The following is a 27014-nucleotide window of genomic DNA, read 5'->3' as shown; positions in this document are numbered from 1 at the left end:
AAGCAGTTGGTGGCGGTAATGCACCATAACGTTGGATGCCAACCGCTGATAAACCCCACCGAAGAAGAAGAAGACCTGTGACATATCTGGGTTATCATTTCTGTCTGTGCATAAACTCTTTAGACGTGCCAGTCCTGTGAGAGATTGATTGTCATTTGATTTCAATGGTTTTATCGGGCTGAACCGTCATTAGAAGTATACCGGTTTTTGTATTTTGACTTGCGGTGCTGTTGTTGTTAAACAGCTAACGTTAGTGGCATGCTTCTCACTGGCAGTGCTAGCGGTTGGCTAACATAGCCAGCTAGCTATCTAGTTGCCATTCATTGATTCTGACTTTCTGTTTTTATTTTCGTTAACTGGTTGGCGAGCTAACGTTTATTAGCGTACTAGTTATTCGAGATAACTAGCTAGTTGCTTTGATTAAGGCTAGCTAGCAAGGTTACTGATTTAACTGCGACGATGCTATGGTCAGTTTATGACAAGATGTTGGACAACCAAAATCTAGCTACCTAGCTAAAGTTACAATTAAATAATGGGAGGTTTAGTTGACTAATTGTATTTGAAGAAGTAAGCTAGAGGGAGCTAGTGGTTTAAATGGCAAAAATAGAACCAGGCAATGGACTTAAGTCAGCAGAGTCCCGCAAAAGTTTGCGGGGCACGACAGAAAGTCTGGCACTGACAGATGGAGAAGGCAACCTCTTCGGCTCGGACTCGGAACTAAATGTCTATACCAGTGAGAGACAGACGGATAAATATGGATTTATTGGGGGTGCACAACAATATTCAGAACAATCGTAAGTATGACCCATCTATTTAGAATTTTCCATAAAAAAATGACGTCGCTTGCTCGTTCGTCTGTGGATGACAGACATGACTGTTCTAAATTGTCAAGACGTTGTCATAAGAAGTTTCTTACAGATTAGTCACTTGATTGACCCCTTGTCATCTGACTTCACACACCACTTTACTGTTTACTTTCTAATATGCAATCCACATTTTAATCAGTAGCCTGTTATTTGTTATCCCTGGAGTCCAACATAAACATTTCTTCCTCTTGCTCAGTGTTACTTGGTCTCATAGACTAGACGTAACATAACGTAAATGTATTATCTTTGGTATGGTTACATATTTAAGACTTAACGCGAACGTCTAGTAACCCAAAGGTTGCGTGTTCGAATCTCATCACGGACAACTTTAGCATTTTAGCTAATTCACAACAATTTACTACTTTGCAACAACTTAGCATGTTAGCGAACCCATCCCATAACCTTGACCTTTTTAGCTAAGATTTTCCCTAACCTAAACCCTTTAACCCAACTCCTAATCTTAACCTTAACCCCTAGCTCCTAGAGCTAGTTAGCGTTAGCCGCCAAGCTAACGTTAGCCACAACACATTGGAATTTGTAACATATTGTACATAATCTGCTTCCATGGAGACTTGACAGCCTTTGTGTTGTATGGCATTTTCCCTTTCTCATTTTGTTTACCAATGTGTGTTATGTTCTGCTGGGTACTGCTGCCTTGTAAAGTAGAGGTCAACCGATTAATCAGAATCGCTGATTAATTAGGGCCAATTTCAAGTTTTCATAACAACCGTAATCGTCATTTTTAGCCGCCGATTACATTGCATTCCACGAGAACTGTGGTAGGCTGACAACTTGTTATGCGAGTTCAGCAAGGAGCCAAGGTAAATTGCTAGCTAGCATTAAACTTATCTTAAACAATTAATCTTCACAAAATCACTAGTTAACTACACGTGGTTGATGATATTACTAGGTTAACTAGCTTGTTGTGTGGTGCCTGTTAATTTATCATCGAATCACAGCCTACTTCGCCAAACGGGTGATGATTTAACAAAAGCTAATTCGCGAAAAAAAAGCACAATCGTTGCACGAATGTACCAAACTATAAACATCAATGCCTTTCTTAAAATCAATACACAGAGATATATATTTTTAAACCTGCATATTTAGTTAAAATAAATTCATGTTAGCAGGCAATATTAACTAGGGAAATTGTCACTTCTCTTGCGTTTATTGCACGTGTAGCCGATGCGGAATGGCTAGCTAGTTAGCGGTGGTGCGCGCTGGTAGCGTTTCAATCGGTGACGTCGCTCTGAGACCTTGAAGTAGTGGTTCCCCTTGCTCTGCAAGGGCTGTGGCTTTTGTGGAGCGATGGGTAACGAGGGTGAGTGTCTGTGTGCAGAGCGTCCCTGGTTCGAGGGGACGGACATAAAGTCCATACTGTTACACACGCAGAGTCAGGGTATATACAACAGTTTGGGCCGTCTGGCTCGTTGCGAACTAGTTTGCCAGAATTTTACGTAATTATGACATTGAAGGTTGTGTAACAGCAATATTTAGACTTAGGGTTGTCACCCGTTTGATAAAATATGAAAGGGTTCCGTATTTCATTGAAAGAATAAATGTTTTGTTTTTGAAATTATAATTGACGGATTTGACCATATTAATGACCAAAGGCTCCAATTTATGGGTTTTATTATAATTAACTCTATGATTTGATAGAGCAGTCTGACTGATCGGTGGTAGGCAGCAGCAGGCTCGTAAGCATTCATTCAAACTTTACTGCGTTTGCCAGCAGCTCTTAGCAATGCTTGATTTACAGCGCTGTTTATGATTTCAAGCCTATCAACTCCTGAGATTATGCTGGCAATACTAAAGTGCCTATCAGAACATCCGTTAGTCAAAGGTATATGAAATACAAATGGTATAGAGAGAAATAGTCGACACACCATAATTCCTATAATAACTACAACATAACTTCTTAACTGGGAATATTGAACCACCAGCTTTCATATGTTCTGAGCAAGGAACTTTAGCTTTTATACATGGCACATATTGCACTTTTACTTTCTTCTCCACTGTGTTTTTGCATTATTTAAACCAAATTGGGCATATTTTATTTGAGACTAATTTAGATTTGATTCATATTAAGTTAAAATAGGTGTTCATTGTTCCTTCAGTATTGTTGTAATATATCAATCAATACCAAAAAAATTGGCCAATTAATCGGTATCAGCTTTTTTTGTTTCCGCCAATAATCGGTTTCGGCGTTGAAAAACAATCGCCTGACCTCCTATTTTAAAGTGCTTTTGATTTATTAAAATTCTAAGTGGCGATGACTGAAATCTTTCTTGCCTACTACTTACTAAAATGACATTGCCCACTGTGTACTATCTAGAATGTACTGTTTAGTAAAAACAGCCTAATGTAGTAAGGAACAAATATGAACATAATGCTCATCCACACTGAGAAGGCATCTAATGCGCAATCAAGCTTGTTCATCGGATTTTCAACTGTTGTCAAATATGTTTGTGAAAAGACAATTCTCTACCTCAGTAGCGTGCAGCGAATTCTACTTTATGAAAAGTCGAAGTTAGTAGAACATCCTGGCATTGAAAGGCCATATGCAGCTGTTTTCATCTCAATATCAAATAATTTCTGGGTAACAATTAAGTACCTTACTGTTACATTTCATAGAGCATTTGATTTTAATAGAAAAATATATCTATAAAGCTGTTTTTACATCAGCAATTGCCAGTGCTTATATAGAAACCTATCCTAAAAACCCAAATAGCAAGCAATGCAGATGTAGAAGCACGGTGGCTCTGGAAAAACTCCCTAGAAAGGGTGGAACCTAGGAAGAAACCAAGAGAGGAACCAGGCTCTGAGGCGTGGCCAGTCCTTTTCTGACTGTGCCGGGTGGAGATTATAGGAGTATATGGCCATTAAGGCCAGATGGTTCTTCAGGATGTTCTAACGTTCAAAGATGACCAGCAGAGTCAAATATTAATCACAGTGGTTATAGAGGGTGCAACAGGTCAGCAACTCAGTAGTAAATGTCAGTTGGCTTTTCATAGGGGGAGAGAGAGGGTCGAAACAGCAGGTCCGGGACAGGGTAGCACGACCAGTGAACAGGTCAAGGTTCCATAGCTGCAGGCAGAATGGCAGAAACTGGATCAGCAGCACGACCAGGTGGGCTCGGGATGGTTTTGGTAAATACAGTAGGATAAATACACATGTAGGTAGTCCATTCCATTCAACAACAAAACATATATTCTTTTAAGATTGATTGAGGGAAAACTATTTTGAAACTTATATTTACTGGTGGCTGAAAGACATTTTTGTTTAAAAATGTAAATGAACAAAAATAGCTTCTTAGTGAAGCTCTGACACTCGTCAGATGTGGCAGGGTTTGAAAACTATTACGGACTACAAAGGGAAAACCAGCCGTGAGCTGCCCAGTGACACAAGCCTACCAGACAAGCTAAATGCCTTTTATGCTCGCGTCGAGGCAAGCAACACTGAAGCATGCATGAGAGTACCATGTGATCTGGATGACTCTGTAATCACGCTCTCTGTGGCCGATGTGAGCAAGACCTTTAAACCGTTCAACATTTACAAAGCCGTGGGGCCAGACGGATTACCAGTTGTGTACTCAAAGCATACACTGACATGTCACCTACATCTTTCAAGCAAACCATCAAAGTCCCTGTGCCCAAGAACGCCAAGGTATTCTGTCTAATTGACTAAAGCCCTGTAGCACTCACATCTGTAGCCATTAAATGCTTTGAAAGACTGGTCATAACTCACATCAACACCACCCCAGAAACCCTAGACCCACTCTAATTTGCATACCGCCCCAACAGATCTACAGATGACACAATCTCTATTGCACTCCACACTGTCTTTTCCCATCTGGACAAAAGGAACACTTATGTGACAATGCTGTTCATTGACTACAGCTCAGTGTTCACCACCATAGGGTCCTCAAGCTCATCACTACGCTAAGGAGCCTGAGACTGAACACCTGGATCCTAGATCTGACACTCCAACAGACAGACTACATATGCTCACACACATGCATATTGATGCCACACACACAGAGACTTGCACATAAACACACTTTCACACTCCTCAGATACACTGCTTATACTCTAGTATATATCCTGATTGCCATGTCACTTTTACCCCTACCTACATGTACAATACTGTATTACTTCAACTTCCTCGTACACCTGCACATTGACTCGTCTTTGTACTCCTTGTGTATAGCCTTTTATTGTATTGCTATTATCTTTTTTTACTTTGCAAATATTTTTCTTACATTTTAAAGCTCCATTGTTGGAAATCGGCTCGTAAGTAAGCATTACATGGTAATATCTACACCTGTTCGGTGCATGTGACCGATAACATTTTATTTGATTTTGAACTCTCTTATTGGTCTATTAACTCCTTTACTGCCTGGTGGTGTCATCGGGTATGCCAAAGCTCCATCCCACCAAAAAAGCCTGAAATTTCAGGTGTTCTTTTCAAAACAGCTCTTACATTAAAAAGGTATTTGACTGCGCTGGGCCTTTAAATAACTTTCATGCAAAGAAACAACATAGAAAACCACATGTTTTAGGCTTAGTTATAGTGAAACACACAAATTCTGGGCATCATTTGGACAGTTCATTTCAAAAGTGATATATTTTGAACTTTTAGTAGTAAACCTAGCTCTTTTTGCCCCTAGCGCTTCAACTCTTAACCATTTGAAATGGTAATGTAGGAACACTTATGTCATCTCAAGGGATGGGTTCAGTATGAAATGCACTCTCTTCTAGATGTGCTGGGTGGTACCACCTCAAGTCTTTCTATAAAAGCAGTGTGCTTTATTTGGCAATGGACTTGGTAAGTGGACTGTGCCAATATATTTTGCTTGATGCAAAATTCAAAAGGCCAAATTCACAGTTCTTGCTTACCACTTCATGCACATCTGAAGGCTATGAGGATTATATGTTTATAGTCGTAGGTACCAGTGAAGGCTGCTGAGGGAAGAACAGCGGGTCATAATAATGTCCGGAACGATGCAAATGGAATGGCATCAAACACATGGAAACCATGCTTTTTGATGTATTTGATACCGATCCACCGATTCTATTCCAGTCATTACCACAAGCCCGTTCTCCCCAATTAAGGTGCCACCAACCTCCTGTGGTAGCTACATCCATCGTAAAAAGAAATGGATGACAGTGGTGGTCATGTTTACTTGTTTTATGTTTTTCCAGACTGGTGGCGCAGTCCACTAATTCAATAGTTGTGAGTTGTAATCCCATTATTTACAGTATTCATCCCGTGCCCAAACACTTTTAATTATGAAAAGTGAAGTCATACCTGCGAGAGGGGTAACCCTGGTAGTATTTTGAAGAAAAAAAAAGTTTTTAACAGTGCCCAAGATCAGTCTGAGTTCCTTTGACCATTGGAAAAATAGCTACTGTGTACTGAAATGTGGGTTGGATTGATTTGAGACACTAATCTTAATTTTCAAGGTGATGATTGCACTTATTTTCCAAACACAATTCCCCAATACATGCGAGTCCACATTTTCAAGAATTTGAACTTTTACCACAAGTGGCAATAGATGTGCGGTTACTGTCCAAAGCTGAATTTGCTCACGATGCACATAATTTGATTTATCAGAGGGTGCCAGTGGACTTCTGGTATGATTTAGTGAGAAAGTGTTGGGATCAGGTACAACTGTTTACCCACCCTTAAACTTAACATTTATGAGCAGTCTCCCCCCACCCACAACTTCTCACCTGAATGCATTTTTTATTTTACTTGAAGGGGTTGGGTAAAGGCTGAAATTTGGGGTCGAGAGTTACCCTTTAAAGCATACTACATTTTTGAAATGTATATAAAATGTTCTATGTTTCGAATAGAAAAGGCCATTCAATAGAGTCGAAACCCTTTTTGACATCACCAGCCATTATTGATAAATCTATACCTTTTTGTTTTTAGCATATTCTATTAAAATGAAATGTTATTGTATTTGTTTGTCTATTTTTAATATGTCCTGTTTTGATATGTATCAAGTCTGGGTAATACTTTTGCCGTTCTCATTGCTTATGAGCTTTATTATTTTGTCACAATTTATTGAAGTTATGGATCTGTAATCAGTAGAGGACTCTCCAGATTTTCCTCGTTTTAATACATGTAACTAGGAAGCACTGAATTGAGTGACGTGTATTGTCATTTGTGTAAATAGGGGCGCTACTTTGTCCCAAAATGTTAAATGAATTCTATGGGAAAGCCGTCCTTTCCTGGTGTTTTTCCTCCGCATTAATCTTTTAACAATGTCTCTGTGTTTATTGATAATTATTTGTCTGCTGATAATTGAGTTGTTGAGTCTAAGAAGACTTTAGGATCAGATTAAAATTCCTGCATGCCCAAGAAGCCTACTATTTAGAACACAAGTATGGGTATTCGGACACAGAAATGTTCTTTTCTACACTACTATGGCTTTTAGCCACTGAGTTCAACGTGCCGCTGGTTCCCTGCAAATCAGAATACCGCCTGATGTGTCACCACTTGGTCCAAACAAACATCTTCTGACTCTACATACAACCTATTGTGATGTGCATTTCTCTTGTGTTTAGGCCCCCTGTGAGTGGTTGACAAGCACCAGGAGTAGGAGTGGGTGGTGGGCAGAACTAGGGGAATGTTCTCAGAGCTTCCTGTTTTCTGTGTCCTTCACAGGCTGCCACATCCCAGCACTCTGAACTGTGTATGGTATTTTGTATTTGAGAGCGATTGCTCAAAATGCTAGTATATGGACTACACCTGTCCCTGTTTACCTAGAGCTTCCTGAGGTCACCCTCGACCCGGGATGACTGTAATCTGATAGTCTGCACTAATTCAGCCAGGCTAATGCCAATCACTGTCTGTCTGTGCTGCACTCAGCCCTTTGTACTACCTGGTATTTGTCTACCTTGTAAAGCAGGTGCTTGTGTGAGGCACTGCTCTTTGCACGGCATGAGTGACCCCTTGTCTTTCAATCTGGGGTTTTTATCTCCTAGAGTCTGTCATGTCATATGACCTGCTGGAGTTTGAAAGAGAATGCAGGCCTAAGTGTTCGGCCCATTTTGTTGGATGTAGACTAATGACTGCGAGGCAGTCCCTAGAATGAATGTAAAAAGTCTAAACAAAGCAGACTTGTCAGAGCATCTTAAGCGAAGAGTTTGTTAGTTTTAGCCTCTCCAAACTGTCTTTTTATTATTATTGTTAAGTATTTTTGTTGTGCATTCTGCACCAGGCTTTTCTGGCTGTTTTGGTTTGCTCCAGGGGAAGGGCATGTTGTTCTTTGACTAATGATGCTACGGCTACCACAGTTGCTGCCACTGTGACAGAACAGTGGTATGTGTGTTCATAGATCTGTGTATGTTCTATTGCCTTGTATGCTTGATAAGTCTGAGGTCTGTGCCTCCCCTTAGGTTTTATTTTATTTATGTAGCCTACAACACACAACTTATTACAAATCCAAGTTTATTTGTCACGTGCACCGAATACAACGGGTGTACACCTTACAGTGAAATGCTTACTTACAGGCTCTAACCAATGGTGCGGGGGAAAAAAGGTGTGTGTGTAAAGAAATAAAATAAAAAGACATTTGAAAAAAAGAGTAGCAAGGCTATATACAGACACCTGTTAGTCAGGCTTATTGAGGTAGTATGTACATGTAGGTATCATTAAAGTGACTATGCATATATGATGAACAGAGAGTAGCAGAAGTGTAAAAAGAGGGGTTGGCGGGTGGTGGGACACGATGCAGATAGCCCGGTTAGCCAATGTGTGGGAGCACTGGCTGGTTTGGCCAATTTAGGTGGTATGTACGTGAATGTATACTTAAAGTGACTGCATATAAGAAACAAAGAATAGCAGCAGCGTAAAAGAGGGGTTTGGGGGGGCGGCACACAATGCAAATAGTCCATTTGGTTACCTGTTCAGGAGTCTTATGGCTTGGGGGTGAAAACTGTTGAGAAGCCTTTTTGTCCTAGACTTGGCACTCTGGTTCCACTTTCCATGCGGTAGTAGAGAGAACAGTCTGTGGCTGGGGTCTTTGACAATTTTTAGGGCCTTCCTCTGACACCGCCTGGTGTAGAGGTCCTGGTTGGCAGGCAGCTTTGCCCCAGTGATGTACTGGGCCGTACGCACTACCCTCTGAAGTGCCTTGCGTCCGGAGGCCGAGCAATTGCTGTACCAGGCAGTGATGCAACCGGTCAGGATGCTCTCGATGTTGCAGCTGTAGAACCTTTTGAGGGGTCTCAGGACCCATGCCAAATCTTTTTAGATTCCTGAGGGGGAATGGTCTTTGTCGTGCCCTCTTCATGACTGTCTTGGTGTGTTTGGACCATTCTAATTTGTTGTTGATGTGGACACCAAGGAATTTGAAGCTCTCAACCTGCTCCACTACAGCCCTGTCGATGAGAATGGGGACGTGCTCGGTGCTCCTTTTCCTGTAGTCCACAATCATCTCCTTAGTCTTGGTTACGTTGAGGGATAGGTTGTTATTCTGGCACCACCCGGCCAGGTCTCTGACCCTCCCTAAAGGCTGTCTTGTCAGTGATCAGGCCTACCACTGTTGTCGTCAGCAAACTTAATGATGGTGTTGGAGTCGTGCCTGGCCATGCAGTCGTGGGTGAACAGGGAGTTATTTTCATTCATCGCTGAGGAAAAAGGAGAGGCTACATATAATGAGAACAATGACACAGTATAATTCCAAATCTAATTTTATTTGTCACATGCTTTGTAAACCACAGGTGTAACAGTGAAATTCTTACTTAAGAGTCATTTTCCAAGAATGCAGAGATAAAGATAAAAAGTATATAAAAATAGAGACACAAGGAATAAATACACAGTGAATAACAATCAAACATGGCTATATACAGGGAGTACCAGTACAGAGTAGATGTGCAGGGGTAGGAGGTAATTGAGGTAGATATGTACATATAGTTAGGGGTAAAGTGATTAGTGTTGTGTCTTTGGCTATGCCGGATTAAGTGATATGACATGCTATTCTATAAAAGAATTTCTCCATAAATAATATTACCGGATTGAGCTAATCATGTAAATGTAATTAACTAGAGTCGGGCACCATAAAATAATATTTATAGAGCTGTTATCTTCCGAATAAACTCTTAAAGACCAAGTAATATTTTACACCAATAGCAGTCAATATTAATCGTCATCTTAATTCAGTCTCATCTGAAAGTTGTAAATTCTTGGTTATCTGCACGAACCCTGGCTAACAAGTTGAACCAGCAATACAAAATTGGGTTTAATTATTGATTCACTAAATACCTAACTAATTACACATAATTAAATCATAACTTGATTACAAATTACATCATAGGAAAACGTCTCTAGCGGGCAGAACAGATATGACAGCTTGTTACACAAAAGAAAAGGGGCTGGGATTGAGTGAAAGAGCGGGAAGACTGAGGAACAAAGGGCGAAGCTGTGCTATCGTAAATACAGTATCTTATGCATTCTAAATTACCGCCCATTCGGAAAAGGAAAATGAAATAAATATTTACTCTGAGCTGCGCTTCGGTAGGTTGGTGGTAGATGGAAGGTCATGTTGCCCAACCGAGTCCTTTGTTCTTTTGAAGAATGTCTCTGCTGGTAAATTGAATACGTTGTAGTAACGTCGTTGTGTGGTAACCCTCATTTGCAGCGGCTGTCGCTAACTCAATGGCTAGGAGGTATTACTTCTGTAGTGAATAAGAGTTCAAAGTTCATACCATTCGCAACCAAAGCTCACGTGGATGTTGGCTTCGTTCTGTAGTCATTATCTTAACCATTCTGACATCGGACCGTCGTCCTCGGAACAGGAGGTTATATTGTCGTCGAGGGCTTATATAGGAAGGAGGGCGTGTTTGAAAAGTTTTATAGCCCATGTCCCTTCACAGGGGCGGGCCACTGATTGAGCAGAGCCCTGTCTTATGAAAACTCAAATCTCACATTTCATCCCATCACGAATAATTTCATATTCAAACATTTAAATTGAACAACAATTCCATGTTAGTCCGATAACTCGGAGGTGTAGATTTTCCACTGTAGAGTTTGTCATCTTATCATTGATGAGAATGTCTCCGATGACAACCGAACTGACATCATATTCATTAAGTACCACGCATATGTTCAATTAGTCAGATTACCAGAATATAGTTCATTTCCCCCCCCCCCACCTATAAATGGTTACTTACCTTGAGTTCAAACTACAGAGCATGTATTCAAAAGAAATGCTTAGAATATGTAAACATTTTTATTTTGTTTTAAAAGAAAGGGGATGTAATATTCATGTGTGTAAACATACTGAATTGTAATTGGATGCATTTTACCGCCATATCATACTGTGCTATGATTGGTTAAGACCACCGAAATGGTTAGGTCATGGTTGTTTGATCCTGGTTGGCGATAGGTGAACATACCAATTATAGCTAGCTAATAAAGAGCTACATTAAGAAATATCCTGTAGGACTGCATTTTATTATTTTGTACAAAGTGTGCAAAACAAGACATGGTCAGAGTAAAAGGTCTTAAAAGATGGATTTTTCTGGAATTCCTTCACCTCGAATGGAGTGGGAGTCTACAAACGTACCCGATGCTTGGCGTAAGTACAGACAGCATGTGGAGCTAATGTTCACGGGTCCTCTGAAGGATAAAGGAGAAGAGGAACAATGCAGCTACCTGCTCCTCTGGATCGGTGAAAAGGGGAGAGATATTTACAACACATGGACACTTACCGTGGCTGAATCAAAGGTACTGAAAACATACTACGATTGTTTTGAAGCCTATGTTGCGCTGAAGACCAATACAATTTTCGCTAGGTACAAATTCCATGAGAAAGTACAGGGAGCTAGCGAGTCTTTTGAACAGTTTGTGACAGAGCTGCGTCTGCTTGTGAACGACTGTGCTTATGCAAACAAGGATGAGATGGTCAGGGACCGTATTGTATTTGGAATACTCACCGCGAATGAGAAACTTTTGAATGTTGGGTCTGAGGTAACGCTGGACAAAGCTATCTACCAGATCTCACGAGCTAGCACAGGCTCTGATGAAAACCATTTCGCGCGGCAGCACGAGCGCATCACGTGAACAAGCAGTGCACGCAGTCAGGCAGACATCAAAGCACAAGTCCGGTGCACAGAGAGCACGTTTTAGAACGGAGAGAGACACAACTTCAAAACAGAGCAACACGGACTCAAAACATGTGGATACAAAATGCATGGCGAACAAGGAAAATGCCCAGCTAAAGGCAAACAGTGTACTAAATGTGGTAAATGGAATCACTTTGCAAAAGTGTGCAGAGCTTACTGTGCAAAAACAGTACACGCAGTGAGTGAAGATGAAATGTCAATCAAAGGGTCAAACGCTGATGAACTGTTTATTGATTCAGTGACACAAAGTCAAATATCAGAGACAGAGCAAGCCTTTGCTGACATTGAGATCGGAACACAAGGCACAGAGCTAAAGTTCAAACTAGACACTGGTGCACATGTAAACATTATTCCTCTGAATAAGTACCACAGCTTGACATCTGAGTGCGAGCTACAGCCCACCACGTGCAGACTGACTAGGTTATGGTGGTGAACAGCTCCCAGTAAAAGGCACATGCACTTTCAAATGCAAATACAAGGAAAGTGACATGATGTTGGAATTTTATGTTGTTGACACTAGAGCACCTGCAGTGCTTGGTCTTGAAGCATGTTTAGACATGGACCCCATCAAGCTAGTTTTATCAGTGACAGCACCAGATGAGACAGACAATTTACTGGAGGAGTTTGCTGATGTTTTTTCAGGAATAGGACTATTCCCAGGAGAATGTACCATCCACCAGACGCAACCCCGTGGTTTACCCACGAGAGATTCCCCTTGCTCTCCGTGCCCGGCTGAAGAAAGAGTTGGAGAGCATGGAGCAATCTGACATAGTCACCAAGGTTACAGAACCGACTGACTGGGTAAACGCGTTAGTCTTGGTGGCGAAACCACGCACAGGCAAGCTCCGAGTGTGTCTCGACCCAAGAGACTTTAACAAGGCTATCAAATGCCCCCTTTACCAATGCTAGATGGCATCACACACAAGCTAGCGGGAGCACACTACTTCAGTGTCATGGATGCTAGATCAGGCTACTGGGCTATCAAGCTCACAGCAGAGTCATCTAAGCTCACAACATTCAACACACTGTTTAGACGCTACAGGTTCCGTCGCCTTTTGGGATTATCTCAGCCCAAGACGAGTTTCAGCGAAAGATCGCCGAAGTGTTCGAAGGCCCCGACGGAGTTGTGGCAATTGTGGACGACATCCTTGTCTATGGTCGAACCAAAGAGGAGCACGACCGAAACCTCAGTGCGATGCTGCAAAGGTCCTGCGAGAGAGGAGTCCGGCTCAACCCCGAGAAGAGCACAGTCGGCGCTACAGAGGTCAGCTACTTCGGACATCTTCTCACAGCGACTGGAATCAAGCCAGATCCACAGAAGATCTTAGCCGTAAAAGAAATGGAGCCACCAAAGAACCGTGCAGAGCTGGAAACGGTGCTTGGCATGGTCAACTACTTAGCCAAGTTCGCACCCAGCCTTTCCAATGCTAATGCACCCCTGCGTCAGCTGCTAAAGCAGTCCAATGAGTTTCTCTGGGACAAGCAACACAACATTGCTTTCCAGAATGTGAAAGACTTGATCACGAGAGAACCAGGACCAATACTTGCCTACTACGACCCCGACAAAGAGCTCAGACTCCAAGTGGACGCGTCGAAGTATGGACTAGGTGCAATGCTACTGCAAGAAGGAAAGCCCATCGGCTACGTTTCGAAATCTCTCACTGTGAAATCAACTACGCTCAAATCGAAAAGGAGCTCTACGCCATTCTGTTCGGATGTAAACATTTCCGTCAGTACATATATGGACGACAAGTCATTGTGGAATCCGACCACAAGCCCCTTGAGTCAATTATGAGGAAACCACTAGCCGCAGCCCCGCCAAGGCTACAGAGAATGATAATTCAACTACAAAAATACAACTTCACAATAGGCAAAGACATCCCTGTCACAGACATTAATTTAATTCATTTGAAAATCAGTAGTTGAATGATTTAATTATTTTGATCTAACGACCCAAAAAGATCAAGGTTGGTAAAAAGAGCTGAACTTCCCATCACTACTTGGGGTAGAAGCTGTTCAGGGTCCTGTTGGTTCCAGACTTGGTGCACATCACCAACAAACTCATGGTCCAAACACACCAAGACCGTTGTGAAGAGGGCACTACAACACCTTTTCCACCTCAGGAGACTGAAAAGATTTGGCATGGGTCCCAGATCCTCAAAGTTCTACAGCTGCACCATCGAGAGCACCCTGACTGGTTTCATTTCCGCTTGGTATGGTGGAAACATTACCTACAAAAAAAACACAAAATAGCAGAATTGGTCAGGAGCCCGTAAGACTGCCATTGCAGCGCCATCTACACAGTTCACCCCTCCTTCCTCCATCCCCCTTGGCTAATTTGACCAGTCGTTCCAGGTTGCTGGGTGCAATAAAGATGCTCTTTCTCAGAGGCCTTCTGAAACACACGCAGCCTCTTGAGGGTCCCCTTTGAACCGCCCTTGACTCTACTGTCCTCGCCTCTATTCTCTGCTCTCTCTCTTCCAAGGGATGGAGCACAAGCCCAGCTCTCCTCCTATGTCTCTTGTTTTCATCTGGAGAGGCGCTACAATGGCAGCCATTGTCCTTGTCTTTTTTATATTTTCTTCAATTTCCGCTCTTGTTTCAACAGACACTATGATCATATGGCTCATGTTTTCTAGCGAAAGGGTTGTTTCTGAAAGAAACAATGTAGGCTCCTCTGGTCGAATGATTTTAAAAAGCAACAGGAAGCAGCTTGTATTTTTGTTTTTCTCCAAGACAACTTCCTGTGTGATGGATGGCGCTTCCTGTTTGGCCCCCGGCCCACCCTCCCTCACTCTCCTCTTGTTTCACTGTTGTCTGTGTTGACAATCAAGTCAAATTGTATTTGTCACATTCGCCGAATACAACAGGTACCAACAACCTTACCATGAAACGCTAACAAGCCCTTTGCCAACAAAGCAGTTAAAAAAATAGTTAAAATATTTACTCAAAATATAAAAAAATGCAATCAAAAAGTAACACAAGATTACATAACAGTAACAAGGCAATATACAGAGAGTACCGGTATCGTGTCAGTGTGTGGGGGTACAGGTTAGTCGGGTTAATTTGTACATGTAGGTAGGGGTAAAGTGACTGCATAGATAATTAACAGCAAGTAGCAGCAGTGTAAAACAAAGGGGTGTGGGGTCGATGTAAAAAGTCTGGTTGCCCATTTGACTACCTCCTTTCTTTTCATGTCTAAAGTAATAAAATCCCGAGTGTTTGTTTAGAGAGACAGATGTATGTGTCTGTAGTGTGACCCTGGGTCGGTCGGTCTGTCTTCCTGACTCCCACAGAGCTGAAAACATCCCTCCTGAGGTGCTGAGGCAGAGGGAGGCCAAATGGCTGGACATGCTCAACAACTGGGACAAGTGGATGGCAAAGAGACACAAGAAGGTAAGTCAGTCAAACACTGGCTGATCTACACAAATCCCATTGCTGACAATAACAGCAAATTCCTGTGTTGGTCTTTTCTAGAAGCATGTTAAGGTAGCCTTGCAAGCTGTCGTGTCACCCCTTTTACTCCTGTTGAGTGACTGCTTTGGATACTACAGTATGTACCTGTCAGGTCACATTCCAGTCACCACAGCCCACCTGTTTTGCAATGTGTAACAGCTCATTTATTATTAAACACACAGTGTACACAAACCAGCCTGGAGAAAAGTCCTTAGGTCATGAACTGTAGAAGGAAAGTCATTGAACACATACTCGAACAACCTGTCCCCCTTGCTTGATATTTTAATATATTACACTGATGGAATTCCTGTGATTTTTAAACTGATCTGACCGTGCATGATAATGAGTGGCTGTAACCGTAGCACTAACTCCCTATCCCCAGATGAAGCTGCGCTGTCAGAAGGGCATACCCCCCTCTCTGAGAGGCCGGGCGTGGCTCTACCTGTCTGGAGGAAAGGTGAAGAGGGAGCAGCACAAGGGCAAATTTGAGGTTACTCACTACCGTCCACCGTTAATACCAGTTTGTCTCACACACACACACACACACACACACTTATACTTTTACACATAGTGTAGCATGTAAAAAGCTGTGTTTGTTTTTAAGGAGCTGGACAGCCAGGCAGGAGACCCTAAGTGGGTGGATGTGATAGAGAGGGACCTCCACAGACAGTTCCCCTTCCATGAGATGTTTGTGGCAAGAGGAGGCCATGGGTAAGCAATGTGAATGGGACGTTGTTTGTCTTGTTTCTGTTGGTGTTACTTGTGCCTTTGTCTCAGTATTTTTCAGAAACTGAATTGTGCTTACTATGTATTTAGGCAGCAGGACCTCTACCGTGTCCTGAAGGCCTATACTCTGCACCGGCCAGAGGAGGGTTACTGCCAGGCCCAGGCTCCCATTGCTGCTGTGCTGCTAATGCACATGCCTGCGGAGGTGAGCCTGCACAGACACACACATACTGTTACTCACACCACAATGTTTTCTGATAATGTTGCATGTTTAATTTATGTTTTTGCTTTATTGACAGGATGCATTCTGGGGTCTGGTCCAGATCTGTGAGAAGTACCTTCCCGGATACTACAGTGCAGGGCTGGTAAGATGCACGTTACTTCAAACTACATACACATTCTCTCTCCTTCACTCATACTTATACTGTAAAAGAACACATAGACACAAAAATACAATGACCCCAGATCATGTGCTTTAGAGAATTTGCTGACTGTTTGCTGTGACAGGGTGAGGTCTTTTACTAGGGTTTAAAGATCAGGCATACGGGATACAGTTAATTGGGTTAACTCAAAGAACTTACCTGTCACTAAAACCAAATGAAACATTCATTCAGCATGTTTATCATTGTCAGGAACACCCGTGTCTCGGAAAAGAAAAGCTGTACAATTTTAAGTGACAATCATGTTGAAATGCAGGCTTGCAGTACATATTATTGGGCCAGCTCTCTAGCTGGCATGGCTGCTGTCATTGCATACCTGTAGCTTGTTGTCTGTGACATGCTAATGACATAATACCCTGAGTGAGTGGGTGACCAGACAATGTGGTCCAGATAATGCAACTATTAGATTTAACAGAGGAAGGAGTCGATTCTCCTTTCTGACTGTTGTTCCTGTGTGCTCCTGTAGGAGGCGATCCAACTGGATGGAGAGATCCTGTTTACTCTGCTGAAGCGGGTGTCTCCTCTGGCTCACCGCCACCTGAAGAAGCACAAGCTGGACCCCATCCTGTACATGACGGAGTGGTTCATGTGTGCCTTCTCCAGAACCCTGCCCTGGGTCTCCGTGCTGCGCGTCTGGGACATGTTCCTCTGTGAGGGTGAGAGAGACATTCCACACAGTAAACATACACACATTAAATTGTGTCCACATGAGTGCACTCTGAGAGGCATGCTCTTTTGACAGACAGAAACATACACATTACGGCATACTCATCATTACATACCCTACCGTTCAAAAGTTTGGGGTCACTTAGAAATGTCCTTGTTTTTGAAATAAAAACACTTCTTTTTTTGTCCATCTTAAAATAACATCAAATTGATCAGAAATACAGTGTAGACATTGTTAATGTTATAAATGACTATTGTAGCTGGAAACGGCAGATTTTTTTATGGAATATCTACATCTATCAGCAACCATCACTCCTGTGTTCCAATGGCACATTGTGTTAGCTAATCCAAGTTTATCATTTTAAAAGGCTAATTCATCATTAAAAGACCCTTTTGCAATTATGTTAGCTCAGCTTAAAACTGTTCTGATTTACAGAAGTAATAAAACTGGCCATCTTTAGACTAGTTGAGTATCTGGAGCATCAGCATTTGTGGGTTAGATTACAGGCTCAAAATGGCCAGAAACAAATAACTTTCTTCTGAAACTTGTCAGTCTATTGTTGTTCTAAGAAATGAAGGCTATTCCATGTGAGAAATTGCCATCTGCCGTTTCCAGCTACAATAGTAACTTACAACATTAACAATTTCTACACTGTATTTCTGATCAATTTGATGTTATTTTAAGATGGACAAAAAAATAAGTGTTTTTATTTCAAAAACAAGGACATTTCTAAGTGACCCCAAACTGATCAATTTATTGTTTTAATGGACAAAAAAAATAGCTTTTCTTTCAAAAACAAGGACATTTCTAAGTGACCCCAATCTTTTGAACGGTAGTGTACATCAGACACATTGAAACATGCAAAGGAACACACACACCTGTCTCAGGAGTGTTACTCAGGTTTTCACAATTCCTAACATTTAATCCTAGTAAAAATTCCCTGTCTTAGGTCAGTTAGGATCAAGGACTTTATTTTAAGAATGTGAAATGTCAGAATAATAGTAGAGAATTTTATTTATTTAAGCTTTTATTTCTTTCATCACATGCCCATAGACTAAGCATGTGTTTAGTGAGTCCGCGGTAGGAATGACCAGGGATGTTCTCTTGATAAGTATGTGAATTAGACCATTTTCTTGTCCTGCTAAGCATTCAACATGTAACGAGTACTTTTGAGTGTCAGGAATGTAGTGAAGTAAAAGTTGTCGTCAATATAAATTGTAAAGTACAGATACCCTAAAACTACTTCAGTAGTTTTTTAAAAAGTATTTTTACTTAAGCACATTACACCACTGCTGTCTGGTGTGTGTTCGTCCAGGAGTGAAGATCATCTTCCGGGTGGGCCTGGTGGTGTTGAAGTGCATGCTGGGCTCCCAGGACAAGCTGAAGACGTGTCAGGGCCAGTATGAGACTATGGAGCTGCTAAAGACCATAGATACACGCTACATGCAGGAGGGGTTTCTAGTGCGGGAGGTACAACCACCCACAGCCATACTTGTAGAACAGAAACATCAATTACTGGAGAATGCTCAGTGTCATGTTTTTTTAGTCACTTTAAGAATAGCTAAGAATGACGAGACTGTCATGGCCACATTGCATGCTAAGGGTTGTGGTGTAAACTGAAAAAAAAAAAACCCTGCTGCCACCTAGTGATACTTTAATAAAACACTATTACAGTCATGATTTCTGCTAAGACCACTGGTTAACCACTACTCCTTATGCTCTGTCCCAGATTCTAGAGCTGCCGGTGTCAGAGCTGGACATTGAGAAGGAGCACCTGGCATCAGTGCGGCGCTGGAAGGAGACCCGGGGTGAGTTGCACTGCAAGTCCCTTCCCAGAATGCACGGCGCCAAGGCCATCATGGCTGCCGAGCCGCCCAGTCGCCAAGACTTGAGACAGAACCCCACCATCATAGTTGAGTCGCCCCTGGCAACCAAGAGCAATGGGGAGGACAAGGAAAGGAAAAATACCAAAGAGCAGAAGAATGGGAAGAAAAACAGCTCTCCGACCCAAGTGGCAGCCTACCTTGAACCCAGCGAGCCCTCCCCCCTCCTCAAAGACACAGCCCTGCTAGGCTCCAATCAGAGCCTGAGCAGCACAGAGTATGACACCTACCTGTAGCGGGTATGGATAGCCATGACACCTACCTGTAGCGGGTATGGATAGCCATGACACCTACCTGTAGCGGGTACGGATAGCCATGACACCTACCTGTAGCGGGTAGATGTCAACACTTGTTTACTGCTCACTGACTCCATATCCCTAGTATACCTTTACCCTCTGACCCATCCCCACCTCTGCCCTGACGATCAGGTCCCACACCTCTTGACTGACCCTTTCCATTATAGCCATTTACATCCATAGCAAAACACTAAAACAATTGGAAGCTTCTGGCATAGACCAAGTAGTAGTTGTTTGTCCTCACACATATGCGAGATGACAATTCAATCAGTTGGGAGAGTGCAGCACTAACCTTCGTTTAGTTGGCCATACGGGTATACATGCACTTGGGCTGAGGGTAGATTGAGCTCAGTGGCAGGCTGTGTAATCATATCAGTTCATTATCTCAATCTTTTCTCACTGAAGAAGTCTTAGACTGAGTCCATATCAGATGACATAACTATGAAGTCTGCTTAGCCAAGAGATCTGGAGGCTGGACCACTGCCTATTTACGTATTCCACCTAATATATACTGTAGTATGAGACACTACATTGCCAACACACACCAATCCAGCATTGTTAGATTTAGTTCTCAGTCACAGGGAATGTCAATTAAATTGTAATCCCAGCAGAATATTTTGACTCCCATAGGTTGCCAACATACTGTATAAAGATGAATGCTATTGTCATTCACTCATTGGCGCATCCTTTCTCTCTGTTTGTAGTGGATGTTGATGAACACTAGAGGGCTCTGTGGGGCATTTTCCTGCCCTGACCAATGAAAGAACTCGATTGACTGGTTGAGGGAAAATTAATCATCTCTATATCATCGTCAGTTTTAAATGAAGGAAATTAACATTTGCTGGACAATTCCTGTCACTAGACCAAAGCTTGATGTTTTGACATATAGTATGTGTTGTAAGAGCCATGTTGTCTGAATTATTCCTGAGTGTGTTTTTGATTCTTTCCTGAGCTCCAGAGAACAGAGTGTGTGGTCATGCAGTGGGAGAAACATGGTAGAATGCCAGTCGATAGACCACTCCTATCATACTCAGCCATGTCGATTTCATTTAGCCGTTTTGATGAGAAGTATAAGCTACTTGTGTATAGCTGTTTATTAACTCTGCACAATTTCTTTGTATACAATCATCTATGTTTCACATAAATGTGTGTCACGGTCAAATATTTTCCTGTAGATAAGATTACACCTGCTGAAATTGACGTTTCTGAAGGGAAGAACTGGGTAAAAAAATTATTGTACATTTTTGTATGGTAAAAGGATGATTTCCATAAAAATTGCTGTAGATTTTCACACTTGCACATAGCGTAGTATAAAATGTAATATACTATAGATTTTATATTTGTCTAAGATGAAGCACTTTGTCCCTGGTCAATCCCTTTAAGAATAGAATGAACAATAACATTTAGTTTGTCTTCTCTAAAATTGTCCGTGTGTGTGTGTATATACACTGAACAAAAATGTAAACACAGCATGTAAAGTGTTGGTTTCATGAGCTGAAATAAAAAATCCCAGAAATTTTCCATATGCACAAAATGCTTATGTCTCTCAAATTCTTTTGCACAAATTTGCTAACATCCCTTTTAGTGAGCATTTTTCCTTTGCCAAAATAATCCGTCCACCTGACAGTGGCATATTAAGAAGTTGATTAAACCGCATGATCATTACACAGGTACACCTTGTGCTGGGGACAATAAAAGGCCACTTTTAAAATGTGCAGTTTTGTCACAACACAATGCCACTATTGTCAAGTTTTGAGGGAGCGTACAATTGGCATGCTGACTGCAGGAATGTCCCCCAGTGCTGTTGCCATAGAATTGAATGTTCATTTCTCTACCATAAGCTGCATCCAATGTCATTTTGGAGAATATGGCACTATGTCCAACTGGCCTCAACCACAGACCATGTGTAACCAAGACCTCCACGTCTGGCTTCATCTGCGGGATCCTCGGGGGGAGGGGGTATTTTATCTAATAAAGCCCCTGTGTAGGGAAAAGCTAATAATGGTTGGCTGGGACTGGCTGCCAAGCGGGTGGGCCTAATCCCACCCATGGCTGCACCCCTGCACAGTCATGTTAAATCAATAGATTAGGGCCTAATGAATACATTTATTTCCTTATGTACTGTCAGTAAAATCTTTCTAATTGTCGCTAGTTGCATTTATATTTTTGTTTAGTGTACTGTGCATTTGGAAAGTATTATGAGCACTTCCATTTTTCCACATTTTGTTATGTTACAGCCTTATTCTAAAATTGATTCAATTATGGTTTTTTTTTCTCATCAGTTCACACAGAATACTCCATAACGACAAAGCGAAAACAGGTTTTTCAATTTTTTTGCAAATGTATTAAAAATAAAAAACATACCTTTATTCACAATTATTCAGACCCTTTGCTATGAGACGTGAATTTGAGCTCAAGTGCATCCTGTTTCCATTAATCATCCATGAGATGTTTCTACAACTTGAGTAGAGTATACCTGTGGTAAATTCAATTGATTGGATATAATTTGGAAAGGCACACACCTGTCTATATAAAGGTCCCACGGTTGACAGTTCATGTCAGAGAAAAGTCCAAGCCATTCGGTTGAAGCGTCATGTCTGGAGGAAACCTGGCACCAACCCTACGGTGAAGCATGGTGATGGCAGTGTCATGCTGTGGGGATGTTTTTCAGCAGCAGGGACTGGGTGACTAGTCAGGATCGAGAGAAAGATGAACAGAGCAAAGTACAGAGATATCTTTGATGAAAACCTGCTCAGGACCTCAGACTGGGCGAAGGTTCACCTTCCAACAGGACAATGACCCTAAGCACACAGCCAAGAGTGGCTTTGGGACAAGTCTCAAAGTCCTTGAGTGGCCCAGCCAGAGCCCGGACTTGAACCTGATCGAACATCTCTGGAGAGACCTGAAAATAGCTGTGCAGCGACGCTCCCCATCCAACCTGACAGAGCTTGAGAGGATCTGTCAGGGTCTTATTTATGTAAATGTGATATTTCAGTTTTTCAAGTTTTTTTATCACTTTTTCTTTGTCATTATGGGGTATTTATTGTGTGTAGATTGATGAGGGGGAAACTATTTTAATCCATTTTAAAATAAGGCTGAAACGTAACAAAATGTGGAAAAAGTCAAGGCGTCTGAATACTTTCCGAATATATATATATATATATATGTATATATATGTATATATATATACATATATATACATATATATACATATATATATATATATACATATACATATACATATATATATATATATATATATATATATATACATATATATATATATATATATATACATATACATATATATATATATATATATATATATATATATATATATATATATATATATATATATGTGTATATATATATATATATATATATATATATATATGTATATATTAGTGGGAAATCTATATCCACCTGAGTTCTGACACATTTGACCAACAATAGAAGGTGAAATGTGCAGAAGGGTATCTCAGCTCTTTAAATACTGGTGTGTACATTGAGCTTTGTTAAACAGGAAATCCTAGCATGGGTCTAATCCTACTCAAATGTGCTAATGATCCTGGGTCTTGATCCTGGGTCATATTTCTACAACCACTTTAAGTGTGCATGGATTTTTGGGGAACGTGGTACGTATGGGCAAACAGTTATAGATTAAGCACATTTGGGAGATTCTCTGTTGCTGGAACTTCATCTGTAAGAAGAATTGTCAATGTTTGGAACCTAAATGCTAACAAATTAGGCATTATGTTGGTCTCATTTTAGGTTATACTTAGGAGGAACCAGAAGAATATAGCTATCAGCTTTCCACATGGCCATGAGTGAAGATGAAGAGATAGTAAAGGCACTCTCCATTTTAGTTTTGTTATTAGACTACATCTCCTTGTATCTACCAGCTGTGTATGAACCAAGCCACTCGCATTTACATGAATAAAATGTGATATTCTTGGACTAATCAGTTATGTCTGTTTCTCGTTCAATATAGTAAAACATTTGGTGCAAAAGATACTGATGGCAGAACAGAAGATGACTGGATAGAGGGTAATGTGATCTCTGTATACTCCCCCAATCATCCAACCACCCTCACATACGCACATTAACGCACTTCCTTGAACACCTGTTTCTCTGGGTCTTTCAGCTCTGAGCGGTATTTGCATCTCAAAGACGGTAGATTCCCACAACACGCCTCGCCCCAACTATTTCCCATCACCCGTTAATGGATGTGCAGGGCCTGTAAAATGTGCAACGGCCAAACAATAAGGATAGCCGTGTTCCTCACTGTGATGCTTTTATCTAGACAGTCATAATTACCAGAAAAGGCTGTTTCACACTCTGTCCGACATCCTACTAATTGCCCTGAGGCCAGGTTATTCTCTTCAACATAATTTGCATCTAAACATACTGTACCAAACATTTTTTGGGGACTTTCATGTTTCTGTCTCCCTGCCATAGATGCACTGAAACTTAACTTAACATAATACATTTTAGGGCCTCTGTAGATTGCTTCTTCCGTTTATTATTTTTTATTATTTACAATAACGGCCTACCCCGGCCGAATTGTGCACCGCCCTATGGGACACCCAATCACAGTCGGATGTGATGCAGCCTGGATTCAAACCAGGTACTGCAGTGACACCTCTTGTGCTGAGATGCAGTGTCTTAGAACACCACCACTCGGGAGTCCCAACAGTTCACCGTTGAGATGAAGGAGAATATATATTTACTCTACCCCAAGGGAAAGGAGAGAGGGATCCTCACTTCCACAGACAGCCAGAAGACAAGATGATATGAATTTCAGATCAGATGATGGAGTACGTTTCTTTCTCTTTCCTCTGTGTTTGGCATTGATAAGCTGCCCTCAGAGCCACCATCATTGTGTCTAACAATCAGAGAATACCAGTCATTGGAAGCTATTGCATGGTTTCTCTTGTCTCCTTTTGGCCTTTCTCCTGATTACTGGGGTAAACAATGCATGTCCTTCTGCTCTCCACCTGTCTCCTCTGTTTCTCAGGGACATTCAGACAGGGGCCCAGATTACAGGGAGTGTAATTGGAGAACAGTGAATAGCATCAGAGCTGATCTGTGGAGGACAAGAAACGACCCAGACATTCCTCTAGAACCAACCCAACTTACAGGACATACTGTAACAGTGTAGGTCACTGTAACCACTATCCGTTCAACTACCGAGCGCCTCCCTGTTTCATCTATTGCTTCTCATTGGATCCTATGATCACTCGGCTACACAGCGGATGCCTGCTGGACGGTTCATTAACACAGTACTTCATTTTATTTACCTGTCGGCTCCAGCCTCGAACCCAGGCCCTGTCTGTAGCTAACTGACCCTCTCTGCCCATTCATCGCCATGTTGTCTCACCCGTTGTTGTCTTAGCTCTCCCAATCAACACCTGTGATTGCTTTATGCCTTTCTCTAATGTCAATATGCCTTGTATATTGTTGTTTAGGGCAGCTCTCATTGTTTAATTTTACTGCGGAGCCCCTAGTCCTGCTCAACATGCCTTAGATAGCCCCCTTGTCCCAACCCCACACATGTGGAGACCGCACTTAGCTTAAATGGCACTTCCAGAGATGCAACCTCTCTCATCGTCACTCAATGCTTAGGTTTACCCCCACTGTACTCGCACCCTACCATACCCTTGTCTATACACTATGCCCTGAATCTATCCTACCATGCCCAGAAATTTGCTCCTTTTATTCTCTGTTCCCAAATCACTAGACAACCTGTACTTATAGCCTTTAGCTGTACCCTCATCCTACTCCTCCTCTGTTCCTCTAGTGAGGTAGAGGTTAACCCAGGCCCTGTGTGTCCCCAGGCGCTCTCATTTGTTGACTTCTGCAACCGTAAAAGCCTTGGGTTCATCCATGTTAACATCAGAAGCCTCCTCCCTAAGTTTCCTTTATTCACTGCTTTAGCACACCCCGCCAACCCTGATGTCCTAGCCGTGTCTGAATCCTGGCTTAGGAAGGCCACCAAAAATGCAGAAATGTCCATCCCCAATTACAACATTTTCCGTCAAGACAGAACAGCTAAAGGGGGCAGAATTGCAATCTACTGTAGAGATAGCCTGCAGAGTTCTGTCATACTATCCAGGTCTATGCCCAAACGGTTCGAGCTTCTACTTTCAAAGATCCATCTCTTCAGAAATAAGTCCCTCACTGTTGCTGCTTGTTATAGACCCCCTCAGCTCCCAGCTGTACCCTGGACACCATGTTTGAATTGATTGCCCCCCATCTATCGTCAGAGTTCGTACTGCCAAGTGATCTAAATTGGGATATGCTTAACACCCCTGCCGTCCTACAATCTAAGCTAGATGCCCTCAATCTCACACAAATGATCAAGGAACCTACCAGGTACAACCCCAAATCCATAAACATGGGCACCCTCATAGATATCATCCTGACCAACTTGCCCTCTAAATGCACCTCTGCTGTTTTCAACCAGGATCTCAGCGATCACTGCCTCATTGCCTGCATCCGTTATGGGTCCGTGGTCAAACAACCTCCCCTCATCACTGTCAAACGCTCCCTAAAACACTTCTGTGGGCAGGCCTTTCTAATCGACCTGGCTCGGGTATCCTGGAAGAATATTGACCTCATCCCGTCAGTAGGGGATGCCTGGTTTTTCTTTAAAAGTTCTTTCCTCACCATCTTAAATAAGCATGCCCCCTTTAAAAAAATGTAGACCTAAGAACAGATATAGCCCTTTGTTCACTCCAGACTTGACTGCCCTTGACCAGCACAAAAACACCCTGTGGCGTACTGCACTAGCTTCGAATGGTCGCCAATGATATGCAACTTTTCAGGGAAGTCAGGAACCAATACACACAGTTAGTTAGGAAAGCAAAGGCTAGCTTTTTTCAAAAATACCTCCTCCCAGCTGCCCAATGCACTGAGACTAGGAAACACTCTCACCACTGATAAATCCACGATAATCGAGAATTTCAGCAAGCATTTCTCTACGGCTGGCCATGCTTTCCACCTGGCTACCCCAACCCTGGCCAACAACTCTGCACCCCCCACAGCACCCCACTTCTCCTTCACCCAAATCCAGACAGCAGATGTTCTGAAAGAGCTGCAAAATCTGGATCTCTACAAATCAGCTGGGCTAGACAATCTGGACACTCTCTTCCTAAAATGATCTGCCATTGTTGCAACCCCTATTACTAGTCTGTTCAACCTCTTTCGTATTGTCTGAGATTCCTAAAGATTGGAAAGCGGCCGCGGTCATCCAACCTCTTCAAAGGGGGAGACAGACTGTTACAGACCTATATCCATCCTGCCCTGCCTTTCTAAAGTCTTCGAAAGCCAAGTTAACAAACAGATCACCGACCATTTCAAATCCCACCGTACCTTCTCTGCTATGCAATCTGGTTTCCGAGCTGGTCACGGGTGCACCTCAGCCACGCTCAAGGTCCTAAACAATATCATAACCGCCATCGATAAAAGACTGTACACAGCCCATCTGTAAATAGCCCATCCAATCAACCACCTACCTCATCCCCATATTTGTTTTTGTTT

The 27014-nt window shown here is 42.1% G+C and overlaps 1 protein-coding gene across 2 annotated transcripts; it reads left to right on the top strand.

Annotated features, from left to right (window-relative positions):
• Positions 1-33: 33 nt before the first annotated feature.
• LOC112231104 (TBC1 domain family member 10A) lies at positions 34-20995 on the top strand. 2 transcript variants are annotated; one of them, XM_024397660.2, is made up of 10 exons: positions 34-794; positions 15301-15400; positions 15843-15950; positions 16065-16171; positions 16277-16391; positions 16486-16551; positions 17093-17282; positions 18609-18763; positions 19023-19101; positions 20177-20995. In XM_024397660.2, the coding sequence occupies exons 1-10, from the start codon at positions 595-597 to the stop codon at positions 20194-20196; spliced, it is 1140 nt and encodes a 379-aa protein (XP_024253428.1). In that variant the 5' UTR covers positions 34-594; the 3' UTR covers positions 20197-20995. The 2 variants fall into 2 exon arrangements, with proteins under 2 accessions (XP_024253428.1, XP_024253427.1); XM_024397659.2 differs by having other exon boundaries at positions 36-794; positions 19023-20995.
• The last annotated feature ends 6019 nt before the right edge of the window (positions 20996-27014 follow it).

The sequence above is a fragment of the Oncorhynchus tshawytscha genome, linkage group LG33 (genome assembly GCF_018296145.1).
Source record: "Oncorhynchus tshawytscha isolate Ot180627B linkage group LG33, Otsh_v2.0, whole genome shotgun sequence".
Classification (NCBI taxonomy): domain Eukaryota; kingdom Metazoa; phylum Chordata; class Actinopteri; order Salmoniformes; family Salmonidae; genus Oncorhynchus; species Oncorhynchus tshawytscha.
The sequence above is the reverse complement of the archived record's forward strand: the minus strand, read 5'-3'. Positions and strand labels throughout refer to the sequence as shown.

Bases quoted from the DNA above. Each gene is read 5' to 3' on its own strand.
- LOC112231104 (XM_024397659.2), top strand. From the start codon at position 595: ATGGCAAAAATAGAACCAGGCAATGGACTTAAGTCAGCAGAGTCCCGC. The intron at 15,401-15,842 runs GTAAGTCAGTCA...CCCTATCCCCAG, and splicing joins TGGCAAAGAGACACAAGAAG to ATGAAGCTGCGCTGTCAGAA. The intron at 15,951-16,064 runs GTTACTCACTAC...TTTGTTTTTAAG, and splicing joins AGCACAAGGGCAAATTTGAG to GAGCTGGACAGCCAGGCAGG.